Below are 13893 nucleotides of genomic sequence, written 5' to 3' on the forward strand. Positions count from 1 at the left end.
GTTAGGAATTAAACACACCTAATAACACACCTAAATCTGGTTCTTTATCTTAAGGGTGTGAACTGTCCCCCAACTGTATAATTAAAGATTTTTTTTTTTTTTTTTTGGTCAAAAATATTCATAAAATGTATTAATATTCTAAACCTTTCCAACCCCCTCATGTGTAAATCATTAACCTCAGCAGTACAGAATTATTAAGCAAAGTTATAATATGTCCAACATTCTGTCAGGAAGTGATTGATCACCACCCACTTCATAATTACATCATGCTTTGGCCTATGAAATGAACAGTTCAGTTTGCACTTTATATAACGGTCTTTTTAGCACAAGTGTAGTTTCACAGTGTAGTCAGTGGTCATTTTCCCTATGGAAAACAATTTTTCTCTCTTTGTGCTGAATACTGTGTTCTCCTGCAGACGGTGTCCACAGCCAGTGAGCTACGCAAGCCCACTTACTGGATAGTGGCAGCTAAAGCCATTGATTATGAGCAGATGCTGCTGCTAATGGCTGGAGTGAAATGGGACATTAAAGAGATAATGTCGCAGCACAACGTCTATGTGGATGTTCTTTTAAAGGTAATGTGTGGTGCTGAATGTGTTTTATGTGAACTGATGAGTACATTGTCTTACTTCCTCACAGCCAGAACCCATGTCTTCATTTTCAGACATAAGGAGAAGGGTCGTGGACAGGTTAAAGCTCCTTTCCTAAAGGGCATTTTTAACTGAGCAAAAAAGAAACAAAATCATGTCCTTGCTCCTGTAATTATTCATTGCAAGATTCATTTACACAGTAGCTTATTGTGAAGTGAATCATCACGACGGTGTCATGTTTGAAAGCAGGAAAGGTTTTTTTTTTTTTTTTCCCCCACTTCAATAGAAACAGGTTTGCTGGTGCTTGTACACAAAATGTTGAATCTTTTTTCTTTGTTTTTGTTTTGTCTGCAAGAACCTTTTGGATGTCGCTTTAATTGAATTCTGGCAAACAGCTATGAACAAAATTGAGTTTTTCTGTGACTAATATACTTTGAAGTCTCTGCTTTAAGAAAATATTTCCGCAAAATTATGTGGAAGTGTTTTTATTTAGGCTGGGTCTTAACCTTTCCTTGGCTTTCTTCCTACATAGATCACTTCGGCTAATGGACATAAGTCTAATCAAATAAGTTTGTAATCAGATACCACTGTCAAAATGTCTGTGATGCACCTGCTCTCACATCATCATCATCATTATCAAAAAGCCCTTACACACACATATGCCAGAACACACAGATTTTAAATGTTTTGAATGACCTAATAAAAGAAATGTAGTCAACAAAACTGCTTTGAATTAATCAGTGATTATTTCCCCAGCAATGATGGCATGAACAGAGATCTGTGAAATAAAGAGACAACAGTGAGGCTCCAGTTTGTCAAATGCCATGAGTGTTACTCAGATGGACAAGATAAATATTTCAGTTCAGGAAGTAATGTTCAGAAATATCTATAATATATATTTATAATATATAATATAAATATATATAATATAGTTTTCCATGTGCCTGTTGTAGTCCCAGGCTGTCACATATATTATGAAAATGTGTTAAAATATATATATATATATATAATGAGTTAAAAATGATTCGAAATGAAAAATTGAAAGTGAATTTTTTATCTTAGTTGAAGCTTCTGTCTGCACTTTTTACAGTTTTTTTTCTTTCTGGGCAAAATTTCTGTACCTCTGAAATTTAGCCAGATTTAAAGGTCATGCACATCGATTATTTGACTGAATCTGAATAATTGAAATGGCAGTGATTTGGAAGGGTTTCAGAAAGGTACATTTAAGCATATCTGAGGAAGCCTCTCTGCTTGTGTTTGTTAGCCAGCACTCTACATCTGCATGTGAATATGTATTTAATTCATTAATCTGGATGGATTTTTGGATCTGCGGGCAGGAGGTCATTTGCATGGCTGTAGCATACATCAGGTTGGAGATCTACATAGAACAGATGGAGTTTGACAAATGGAATTATAAGCAAAGCTCATTTGCAAATAACCACGCTCACCCCAAATCCCAATATATGTATAATCATGTGACCTTTGGTAAATTTGCATATGTCCTCAAACATACTGCAGAGGTTCTGTTGTAGATTCAGAAAAGTTGGGTAGTAATAAAAACTTAATGCTCACCTTTGTGTATGTAAGGGACCCCTTTGACTTTCAAATAAATTCCACTGACCCTCACAGTGCAGATTTGCACTCACTGTCCACTTTAATAGGAACACCTTTACACCCTGCTCTTTTAAGCAGTTATCCTATCAGCCAATCATGTGGCCACGGCACAATGCACAGTGCCACATGGGCTGGTTTGAGTATTTCAGAAACTGCTGATCTCCTGGGATTTTGACACACAACAGTCTCTAGAGTTTACACAGAATGGTACAAAAAACATTGAGCGAGCCACAGTACTGCTGGTGGAAACGCCTTGTTGATAAGAAAGGTCAGAGGAAAAGGGTCCGATTGGTTCGAGCTGCCAGGAAGAATATAGTAACTCCTATAATCACTCTTTACAACCGTCTTGAACAGAAAAGCATATCGTCATACACAAAACATCAAACCTTGAGGTGGATGGGCTACAACAGCAGAAGAATGCATTGGGTTCTACTCATGTCAACCAAGAACAGGAATCTCAAGCTATCATGGGCACAGACTCACCAAACTGAGTGAGTGATAGCCGTGATAGAATCAGATTGTTGTTTGGATAACTACATAAATGAGCAGGTGTACAGGTGTTCCTAATACACTGGATAGTGAGTGTATATTACAAACATTATCCAACTTTTCAAATATTAGGCCCGTTATTTAAATGTGTACAATAATATTTTGGCTATTTATTCTGCCAATAGAAAAAGAAAAATTCTGCCTTTTTAAACGACGCACAATCTTCTCGTCTCCAATCCCGGTGCAGCACGTTGAATCAGGGCGGCGCAACCTGTGAGAGCGAAACGGGGAGGGAGAGAGAGAGAGCACAAACACAATATGTCTCCTGACGTAACACACATTAGGTTCAAGTTGGCATTTATAGGTTTGCGTGTTCGAAGTGACTAGTCCTACAGGATACTAGCTGTAAGGACTCAATAGTAAAAAATAACAAAATAATAATAAAATAGACATACCCTCTGTCTATGGTTCAGTGACCCCTGGGGGTTTCTGAACCCCATTTTGAGAACCACAGTTCTAAGTGACACAGACCGCATGTTTGACACCTCTAGTTATCTAGAAGTATGTGCCACGTATATAATTTTTACTTAACTGCTGTATTTTCTCTGCTGGGGTGAGCTTTTCTTTATGTAATTAGGGGACCGATTGTGTTCAGGTGGGATGTGTGCTTAACAATTCAGAGAGGAAGATGCTGAGTTCACAAAGATGATATTAGTAAGTATTAGATTATAGTCTGTGATTATAATCCTGACAAGATTTCAAATGATCAAGGTTGGCCAGATTATTCCAGATTTGCTCAACTTAATTAATGTGTTTATTGTTTGTTTCTTGTCTGACAGTTGCTATGCAAATAATTCTACGGTGTACTTATGTATATTGTATTATCACTTATGAGTGATAATAATACTAATCATAGCAAGAAAATAAATCTTGTTCTGTTGCTTTGCCAACATTGTTAACAACAGAGCAAGAACAATGTGTACTTCCTGACATCCTTTAAGACAGGGGTATTCAAATGTTTTGCTGTAACCTGACCTCTGCCCCTCTAGCATGCCCCTCAGTACAGATCTATTTTAAACCACTGTAAAAAATAAAATCCCATTATAATTAAATTTCAACAGTTACCCTAGCTATGTCTCTACTTTGAGAGCTATGGCTTTAAGACATACAGTATCTAAGTTTATGTAGTAAGAAACAGGTGAGTGGGTTTTTTTTTTTTGTCATGTTACGTAAATGCCAGGTGAGGGAGAATTCAGATATATATATATATATATATATATATCTCTGAGTGATTCGTCTGCAATATAGAGGAATCTGCATGCTTTGTACATTACAATAGAGAAATAAAGAAGACATGGTTTCGCAGGCTAGGAGGAGGATTTAATTTTTTAGGGAAAATATCAAAGTCATCGATTTGGCTTCTTCTGCTGACTTAAAATAACATATCAGTGCATATCATTGCAAATCCAGAAAACATTCAAGTTTGAATCCATAGCACAGATGGAAGTCGTTAAACGGCAGATACAGTGCCCTCCACTAATATTGTCTACCTTTTGATCTTTTGTTCAAAAACTTCTTTAAAATACTCTGCTCTCATGGATATCAAACAATTGCAAACAAAACACGGGTTATCAAAAAAAAACTCTGTTAAATATAGGTGTACAACAATTATTGGCACCTCTATGAATTCATTTGAGAATTATAGAAATATATTGGAAGTATATTCCCATTAATATATATATATATATATATATATATATATATATATATATATATATATATATATATATATATATATATATATATATATATATATATAGTATGCCTGGGTGACTAGGAACAGGAAATTGTTCAACCATGACTTCCTGTTTCACAGGGGTATTTATATGAGATGACACATAGGCCAAATTACCTTAGTCATTCATAACAATGGGAAAGACCAAAGAATATAGCTGTGATGTGCGGCAAAAGGTTGTTGAGCTTCACAAAATGGGAAGTGGCTTTAAGAAAATAACACAAGCATTAAAAATGCCCATTTCCACTATCTTGGCAGTAATTAAGAAGTTCCAGTCAGCTGGTAATGTTATGATTAAACCTGGAAGAGGACGTGTGTCCATATTGTCTTAACACACTGTGAAGAGGACGGTTCGAGTGGCCAAAAAATCTCCAAGGATCACAGCTGGAGAATTGTAGAAGTTAGTTGTGTCTTGGGGTCAGAAAGTCTTCAAAACTACAATCTGAAGTCACCTACATCACCACAAATTGTTTGGAAGGGTTTCAAGAAAAAAGCCTCTACTCTTCAGTTTGCCAGACACTACTGGAACTTCAAATGGGATCGGGTTTTATGGTCAGATGAATCCAAAATAGAGCTTTCTGGCAATAAACACCAGAGGTGGTTTTGGTGCACACAGAGAGGTAGCCATATGGAAAAGTACCTCATACCCACAGTTAAATATGGTGGTGGATCTTTAATGTTATGGGGCTGTGTTTCTGCCAGAGGACCTGGACATTTTGTTAGGATACATGGCATCATGGACTCCATCAAATATCAACAGATATTTAATGAAAGCTTGACTGCGTCTGCCAGAAAGCTTAAAATGGGCCATGGCTGGATCTTTCAGCAGCATCCAAAATATACATCAAAATCAACACAAATGGTTTACTGACCATAAAATCAAGGTCCTGGCATGGCCATCCCAGTCCCCTGACTTGAAATCCATAGAAAACCTGTGGGGTGAACTGAAGAGGAACGTCCACCAGCTTTTGAAGAATCTGGAGAGATTCTGTATGTAGGAATGGTCTCGGATCCCTTGCCATGTATTCTCCAACCTCATCATAGGAGAAGACTCAGAGCTGTTATTTGGCAAAGGGAGGTAGCATAAAGTATTGACAAAGGGTGCCAATAATTGTTGCACACCTAAATGTAACTTTTCTTTTTTTTTTTTTTTTGATAATCCTGTGTTTTGTTTGCAGTCGTTTGATATCCATGAGAGCAGAGTATTTTGGAGAATTTTTTGAACAAAGATCAAAAAGTTAAACATTAAAGACAATTTTTCACCGCCGCCTTTGCTCATATTTACCAAGGGTGCCAATATTAGTGGAGGGCACTGTAAATGTTGCAGTGATGGACATTTTTCTGAACATTCTGTTTCTGTGTGATAGGAATTTGAGGAGTTCAATAAGAGGCTTGGTGATGTTTCCAAACAAGTGCGGATCCCCCTACCTGTTTCAAACGTTCTCTGGGAGCACTGCATCCGTCTGGCTAACCGAACACTAGTGGAGGGGTGAGTGTTCATGTTTTTTATATCACCGTGATGTTAAATTTGTGATTCTGTTTGGTCAGATCGGTTCTGTCAGTAGTGATGGCTGCAAGGCAAATCACATGTGTATATTAATGCTCTCATTCTAATGCATTATTGTTTCTGTAGTAAATGAGACTTTTATGATGGATGCTCACACAATATAACGCTAAACACTGCATTTAAAAAAAAAAAAAAAAAGCCTTCCTCCAAGACACATGAAGCCAGCCAATCTGCTGCTCATGCTGCATCACACACTTGGAGGAAAGCACTTTATAGCCTCTTCCACATACATGAGCTCACAAATGCCCATGATTGGCTAATGTCTCTGTGATTGACAGGGGAGAGAGAGTATGACATCCCTCCCACCCAGAGAGTCAATTTTGCTGTTTCTTTCCAGGAAAGTTTTCAGCACAGAGGATATAGCAGTAACACAACAAGCCATATTTTTAGTCTCATTAGCTTCACCAGAGAGAGGAAAAAAAGGAAGTCTAGTGAGAGAATGATTGATTGTCAGGTTGGCTGTATTTTTTGTACCGTCTGTATTCTTCAAAATATAGAGGAAAAAATTAGCTGATTTTAAAATATAATATAGAGGATCACCTGTTGTTAATTTTACATATATCATGTTTGTAATGTAGAGAGTTTGAGGCAGCATGCACAATTTCTCCTGTGGAATATTACATTGATAGACTGGCTTTGAGTGGTGGAGATTTTTTTGTTCCTACACACATGTAGATTTTGAGTCAGATTTTTTTTTTTATCTGGTGTAGTTTGAGTTTTTGGGAGAAGGTATGAGGCTTATCTTTTGGGCTTTCTTTTAAATGCTTTTTCAGACATTGACTGCCTCTGGTAAGATGCAGTGATGAATGAAAAACAGCTCCTATATTCCCTTTTCTCCTACCTCTCAGACAGCTTCTTTTTTTATTGGTATTTTTGGATGTTTTTGTCATCCAGTTGTTTAAACATCTGCTTGTCAAAGTTAAAGCTCCCCTTTTTCAAGCCTAAGGAGTGGTTTGGCAAGTGGTAAAGAGGTTCCACACTCCCCAGTGCTGTTAAAGTTCTTTACACTATACTTTCCTCTTCAGTTCTGTCACTAGTCTGCTCCGCAGCCAGACTTCAGAACCTCAGAGTGCTCGGTACAGAAAATATGCTTTCATGTACTTCACTTCTATTGTGTAATTTGAATATACACAAGGTCGAGGTCTTACTGTGTTAGTATTTGATGTCACAAAGTTTCCATCAAATATCTAAACTGAAGGTTGTAGAGAAAATTTTCATGTTCTACTCCTGTTCCTGAGTGTCTGTAAGTTTCCACATGAGAAGACTAACTATTATGTACCTCTGATTGATTGGCTTTAAATCTTAGCTGGATACATTTACATGTATGGCATTTGGCAGACGTTCTTATCCAGAGCAACTTACAGAAGTGGATACACTACTAAATAATATTTTATTCTTGTCGATGTGAGTCAAAAGTACTTTACCTTCTGCCTCAAATCAGCTGTGGCATTTACACAAGCAAATACACAGAACATTAGCATTGATGAAACTTTTGTAAATCTGGAGTCAATTTTATGTTTGGTTCATGCAAACATTTACACCATTTTACTCAAACATTGATGAATGAGGCCCAGTGAGAACCTGGAGAGAGGAAGAACTGCATAGTTTCCTGAAGAAATGAAAAGCATAAAAATGAACATTGGAAGCTCTGTGCGTTTTCCTGTGGTTCATTACGTAAGCATGCTTTCGCCAAACTTTGCAAGCTTCATGCACTCAAATTTGCTTCACCCAATCATAATTGGATTGGCTCTGGTTCTGAATTCATTTAGTTTCATCCACCACTTTGCACACAAAATTGTGTTATTTAATTCATTAGTTTTTTCATTAATTAAATTTGAATGAAAAATAACCTATTTTTTCCTGTTGAGAGTCAAGGATGGTAGTACACCCACACACACACACACACACACACAGAAAATTTGGTAGAAACTGGAGAATGAAGAGGGAACTCATTCAAACATGGGGAGAATATGCAAATCTCATGCAAAACTTTTTTTTCTGCAATTTGACCATAAATTAGAAGTTTGCTTTATTATAGTTTTTCTATATATTTTATTACAGGTTTACATCTCATTTTCATTATAGATGTTGCATATCCAGTTAAATACTATAGGAGGTCATTTTGCATGCACCCTCCCAAAAAGAAATCTAAATCATTTGAACATTTTTTTGGTTTCCCGCTTGCAGACTCAAGTCATCTTTGAAAGACAGTATACAGTTGGCGCTTGTGCCTTTTCATCCTTTTCGTATCATACAAGCCATACCGCCCTTGTTCATTATAATTCATACAATTTCTCATGAGATCAGGTTGAGTGTTTTGTTTTTTCCTGCTACAACAGACCTGCTGTCATGGTGTGTATTTCTGCAATAATTCCCAGACAGCTGTTCTGCTCCAATGACATCTTTACCCATTGTTCACTGTCCACTGAGTCTGTGTGTCTTTCTCAGTCTAAGTAGACTCGTGCTTATTTACATCCTCAGCATGTCAGCACAGCTGCTCTCTGACAGGACATGCAGAGATATTAGGAGGAAGGCAGATGTACTTGGTGTGTCTCATACTAGCATTGTGTGACAGTAATCAGGTGTACCACTGCCCTTCAGAAAGTACACACTAGTTTTGAGATGGTGTTGACCTGCCAGGCTGTGTGTGTTCTGTATGTGGCAGAACTATAGCATTTTTTTAACATGTGGACCACAGAAGTAGTTTTGTAGTTTTGTTTGAAGCCTTCTGGTGTCTTTTACTCATCAAACTCAGGCTGATATTGAATCTGAATATTTACAAACCAGAGAAGCTGACATTTACATTGTGTGAATAAATGTCACAAAAGTGCAAAATATTTGCGATAGGTCCACAAGCCATACTCGATTGTTCTCTGAGGCTCTCCTGCAAGTGCTGCACTGTCCCTAAATACAATATAGATTACATGAAACCTACAGCTACAGACACTCCACCATAACCCACTGAGTACCTAATCACTTTTGTGCACATTTTTGGCCAAAGCTTCATAATCTTCATGGTAGTGATCTGATTCTGGATATTCTCATCTCAGTATACAGGGTGTCCCAAAGGTCTCCATACATAGGAGACTTTGTTTGCCAGCTCCACGTCGGTTGTGCCTTTGTCAGTGGATGTTCGTGGACATCCACTTTTCGGTTGGTCCGCAACACTTCCGGTCTTTTATGGAATTTGTTCATAAATATGGCAACTCTATGATGTGTGATGTGCTTGTCACGTTTCCTGTTAAAGTCCATCACAACCTTGCGAAAGCTTCCTGTTACAGCCATGAGAATGAGTTCAATATGTTCTTCTTTTGGCAAAGGCATTCTTAAACGCTATCTGAAAAAATATATATATAATATAAACTAAGGATGAAAACTTTTGGAAGACATTTTGCTAAAAAGTGTTAATTTCCCCATGTATGGAGACTTTAGGGACACCCTGTATATGCACATACACCACCGTAAGCTATCCAGTGAGAAATTTTTAACACTGACAACTTTAAAGTAACTTCAGGGTTCTGAAGCATGTGTCCAGAAAAGTGTACAAAAGATATCAAATGCACAGTTGGCTGTGAGTGGAACATCCCATATCTTTTTTTTTGTGAACTTTTCTAGCCTTAAGGTTCAGAATATTAAATATATTGGCTATTTTTATCTTAGTATATATGTATTTACATACACCAGTGTTTCCAATAAGAAACCCAACTTTTGAACACTGGCAAGATGCGCTTTTCTAAGCAGGACATGGTCATTGGATTGAACAGAGGTTCACAGGGTCATGTCAATCCTGAGTAAATAAAGTTAATCCTGAGTTTTGTTCAAAGCAGCAGGGAGGAAATGAGATAGCCTTGTGTATTTGCCCATTTGTTATAAGGAGTCTTCTTGTGAAAGAAGGCAATTTTTGGCCATGATTAATGGCAGTGTACCTAGAAGTCTGGCTTCCAAGACTGCGGGGAACATCTCCACCCAGAGCAGAGTTTTTGGCTGCATCTTAGCTTTTTATTGTATTATATATATATATATATATATATATATATATATATATATATATATATATATATATATATATATATATATATATATAATTCATATTGAATTTGTCATGGTCTTTTTTTTTATTATTATTGTTGTAGTACACTCATTTTCCTTCAGGTTCACTGTTTGGAGGTCAAAATGCTGACTATTATGTGCAGCTTTTTGATCTGACACGAGTTATTAACTGACACGAGTTATTATCTTCTGTGACAGGTTGAGATCATGTGAGCCATCTGTCCTGTGAATAACAGGACATTAACCAGTAATCTGTACATTACTGGTTAATAAGGTTTTCACCACACCTGAAAACAAAAATAAAATGGCCACTATAGTACAGCAGTGTTGTGCTCAGAAATGTGTGTGCTTGTTTTAAAATGTCTTATGTGGGTTTTGTGCAAAATAAAATAGCTTGGAATAAATAGTATTTTAAGTTTAGAAGGTTAAGATGAAACTAGTAGAAATAAACATTCATGCTGATATTACATGGAAATGTTATCTGTTAATTTATGGAAACTGGATAATTTACCTTCTGTTAATGTATTTTCAGCTATTGTTAAATCTTCTGATGCAGTTTAAATGAAGATATTTTTCTCTAGAATTAAAGAATATAAAGTAAATGTTTTTAACTGATGAAATTAAGTTTGTCTTGTTTTCATTGAGAAAATGCTGTAACATTTATTACTTATCTAAAACTGTTAGATGTTTTTTTATTTTTGAAGCAACTATGTTTTTTGTCTGAAAACAGCACTCAGTCACTACATAGCTTGTAATATTTACCTTTAATAAGAATTTGACTTTCTGCCTCGCAAATTATGTTAGCTACTGGAATGGATGCTAGTCTAACCTAGCATTAGCAAAGAAAACAAGCCAACTTAGTTATGTTTATCCAGTTAAAGTAAGCAAATTTGCAAAACTTACCTCAATATGCTTTTTCAAATGAGATGGAATCCATTGAGTCTTTGCTTACTCCATTGTATTGGAACTTTTTACTGAGGTAGAGCCAAATGCACATTGATTAACTTAAAGAGATGCTAAATTGAAATGACTGGATTCTAAATTGAGCCCATTCAGATGATGTGTAGCACACTGCCACTGGCTGTATGAGAGAAGAGGAGACTTTCAAGATTTGTAATGACTGATTTGAAGTTAAATGTATGAAAGATTACACGTATTCTTTACAATTATACATTTAATCAAGCAAAGTATAAATCCTGGTGGGGCATGGTGGCTTAGTGGTTAGCATGTCTGCCTCGCATTTCCGAAGTTGGGGGTTTGATTCCCGCCTCTGCTCTGTGTGCTCCGATGTTCTCATCATGCTTCAGTGGTTTTCTCTGGCGGTTTTCTCCCCAGTCCAAAGACATGCGTTGTAGGCTGCTTGGCATTTCCAAATTGCTCATATTGTGTGTGTGTGTGTGTGTGTGTGTGTGTGTGTGTCCTGCCCTGTGCTCCAAGTCTATGTAGGATAAGCAATACAGAAAATGGATGGAAGTATAAATCCCCCCTAATAATACTAAAGTATATTAATAAAGTACTACTCAAATATTTTCCACCCCTGTATACATGTTACCTAATCTAATAAAGTTTTGTGTAAAATCCAAATTTATTATTCTATTGGAATTTTCCTGCTCCAGTTTTTTTTTTTTTTTTTTTTTTTTAAATAAAGTGATGTGTTTTTCTCCTCATGATATACACATGTAGTCCGAATGTTAAAGCACAACAACATGCTACACTATACTATACTATACTATACTATGAGGATTTTGGTGAAAATGTGCAACGTTAATGAATGCACTAAATGGTCCAGTATGTGTGTGTGAAGCTCACAATTCTCTTCTCTGCTATCTGCCAGCTATGCTAATGTAAAGAAGTGTAGTAACGAGGGCCGGGCACTGATGCAGCTGGACTTCCAGCAGTTCCTCATGAAGCTGGAGAAGCTCACCGACCTCAGACCAATTCCTGATAAGGAGTTCGTTGAGACCTACATTAAAGCCTACTACCTGACTGAGAATGACATGGAGCAGTTTATTAAGAACCACAGGGTAAGCAGTTTCTTTTTTTAAATTCTAGTGACAGTTGTAATGTTATGGGCTTTGTTTTGCACTGTAGAATAATGTGCAAAAAATATTGACCAGACGTGGCAGGAAAACGATGTGTGTGTTTGCCTTTATAAATGGCCAGTGTGGATTCTTCATCAGCATTCATTCAGGGTTGGTTGGTTGGTTGACTGGTTGTTGTCTGACCATGGAAACATGCACTAATAACAAAACTTTTCATTCTTCAAGGTGAGATATTTCAAGTCACATATTGACAAATGATATTAATAATAATAATAATAAAACCCAGAGGAAAGTGTAGTGAATTCCATCTGCTCATTCAAAAACTTAAACAATAGTGACGGGTGCAGATGTATTTCCATACATCGGTATAGCTGTCTGAATTACTGAAACTGCTGGCACCCAGCACTAGAAAGAAAACACTTACATGAACTGCAGAAGTAACTTATATCCATTATTCACCATATCAATCACACTGAGTGTGATTGACACAACCGGAAAAAACAATCCCCACACTAGTTTGATTTTAAAAACAGCATATAATTGCAGTATATATGTAAGTCTTGCACAGATTTCTTCTCTGGCTTATGAATGAAGGTCTTCACCACTCAGAAATGTATTTGTTGTTTTAAGCGGTGTGTTGTGTTTGAGCAGGAATACTCCATGAAGCAGCTGGCCAACCTGGTCAACGTCTGCCTCGGCTCCCACATCAACAAAAAGGCCAGACAGAAACTCCTCTCAGCTATTGATGACATTGACCGACCGAAAAGATAAGCAACAGCAGACCACCCACGCTGAAAGCACCATCACAATGGAAATCTGCTACAACTACAACGTTATTAGTTTGCAGTATTTTACTCCTGACATACGTTTGCTGCCTCTGTACATTTTTGTGTGAATGTAAGTCATTCACAGTCATACTGTTTATGAAGAGCTCTTTAATGTTAGTGCACATCAGTATCAGTTAGGTGAATGTGTTAAAGAGTAATGCTTAAAATGAACGGATCCCCTGGGCAAATCTTAAAAATGGATGATTTGCAAAGCTGCCCAGCAATAATATGGTTTACTCTTGAGAAATTTCTGGGAGCTGAAACACTCCATCTATAGATGTAGGTCTGTTCTATCAAATATGCTACATGTAAATTTTAGAACTGGTAATGAAGCATTTTCATCTGCTAATGGATAAACGTTTTCGTCATGTGGTCTTAATGTCTGTTTCTTTGACCCTGCTACAACAAGTTACTGTATGTTCTCTGCTTGTTCCTTTAAAAAAAAAATACTGATTTTATTATTTATACCAATTATACGTATGGCCATGGCTGATCGATAGGTTAAGACAATTTGATTGGGGGGGGTTAAAACACTCGGTTGAAGAAATTTGCGTGCAATTTGTGACATTGTTTATACTGTATATGTGAATGTCAAAGCACCATCCTATTTATTCCAGCTACTGGGTGTTACAGCATTCATAAAAACAGAGTCAGAGTGTAAAAACTGTTGGTGTGTAGTTGTCTGAACCAGAATATTACTTTATGGATATTATTACTTTACTGTAACAAGATGAAATCCAAGGCCCCAAAATAAATACACTAACATTATGAATGAGTGCTTGTGCATTTATTTTAGTCTGTATTTTAATTCTGTTGGGTTATTTTTATACGTTTGTTCTCTAGAATGGAGCCTGTAACTGAATTATAATAATTGGCAGAAAATTTTGTTTCACCTTTGCACTAGTGTTCCTAGTGAGCT

General features: G+C 36.8%; 1 protein-coding gene across 5 annotated transcripts in view; it reads left to right on the top strand.

Annotated features, from left to right (window-relative positions):
* The window catches only part of vps50 (VPS50 EARP/GARPII complex subunit), a 151844-nt gene extending 138102 nt beyond the window's left edge, over positions 1 to 13742 (top strand). For all 5 annotated transcript variants that reach the window (XM_017454791.3, XM_017454795.3, XM_017454792.3 and 2 more), the window contains 4 exons: positions 417 to 575; positions 5856 to 5977; positions 11940 to 12129; positions 12799 to 13742. In XM_017454791.3, coding sequence (XP_017310280.1) covers positions 417 to 575; positions 5856 to 5977; positions 11940 to 12129; positions 12799 to 12918 — 591 coding nt within the window. In that variant the 3' untranslated portion in view covers positions 12919 to 13742. The remainder of the gene's footprint in view (positions 1 to 416; positions 576 to 5855; positions 5978 to 11939; positions 12130 to 12798) is intronic.
* Positions 13743 to 13893: the final 151 nt, after the last annotated feature.

This window comes from Ictalurus punctatus, chromosome 24, assembly GCF_001660625.3.
Source record: "Ictalurus punctatus breed USDA103 chromosome 24, Coco_2.0, whole genome shotgun sequence".
NCBI classification, from domain to species: Eukaryota; Metazoa; Chordata; class Actinopteri; order Siluriformes; family Ictaluridae; genus Ictalurus; species Ictalurus punctatus.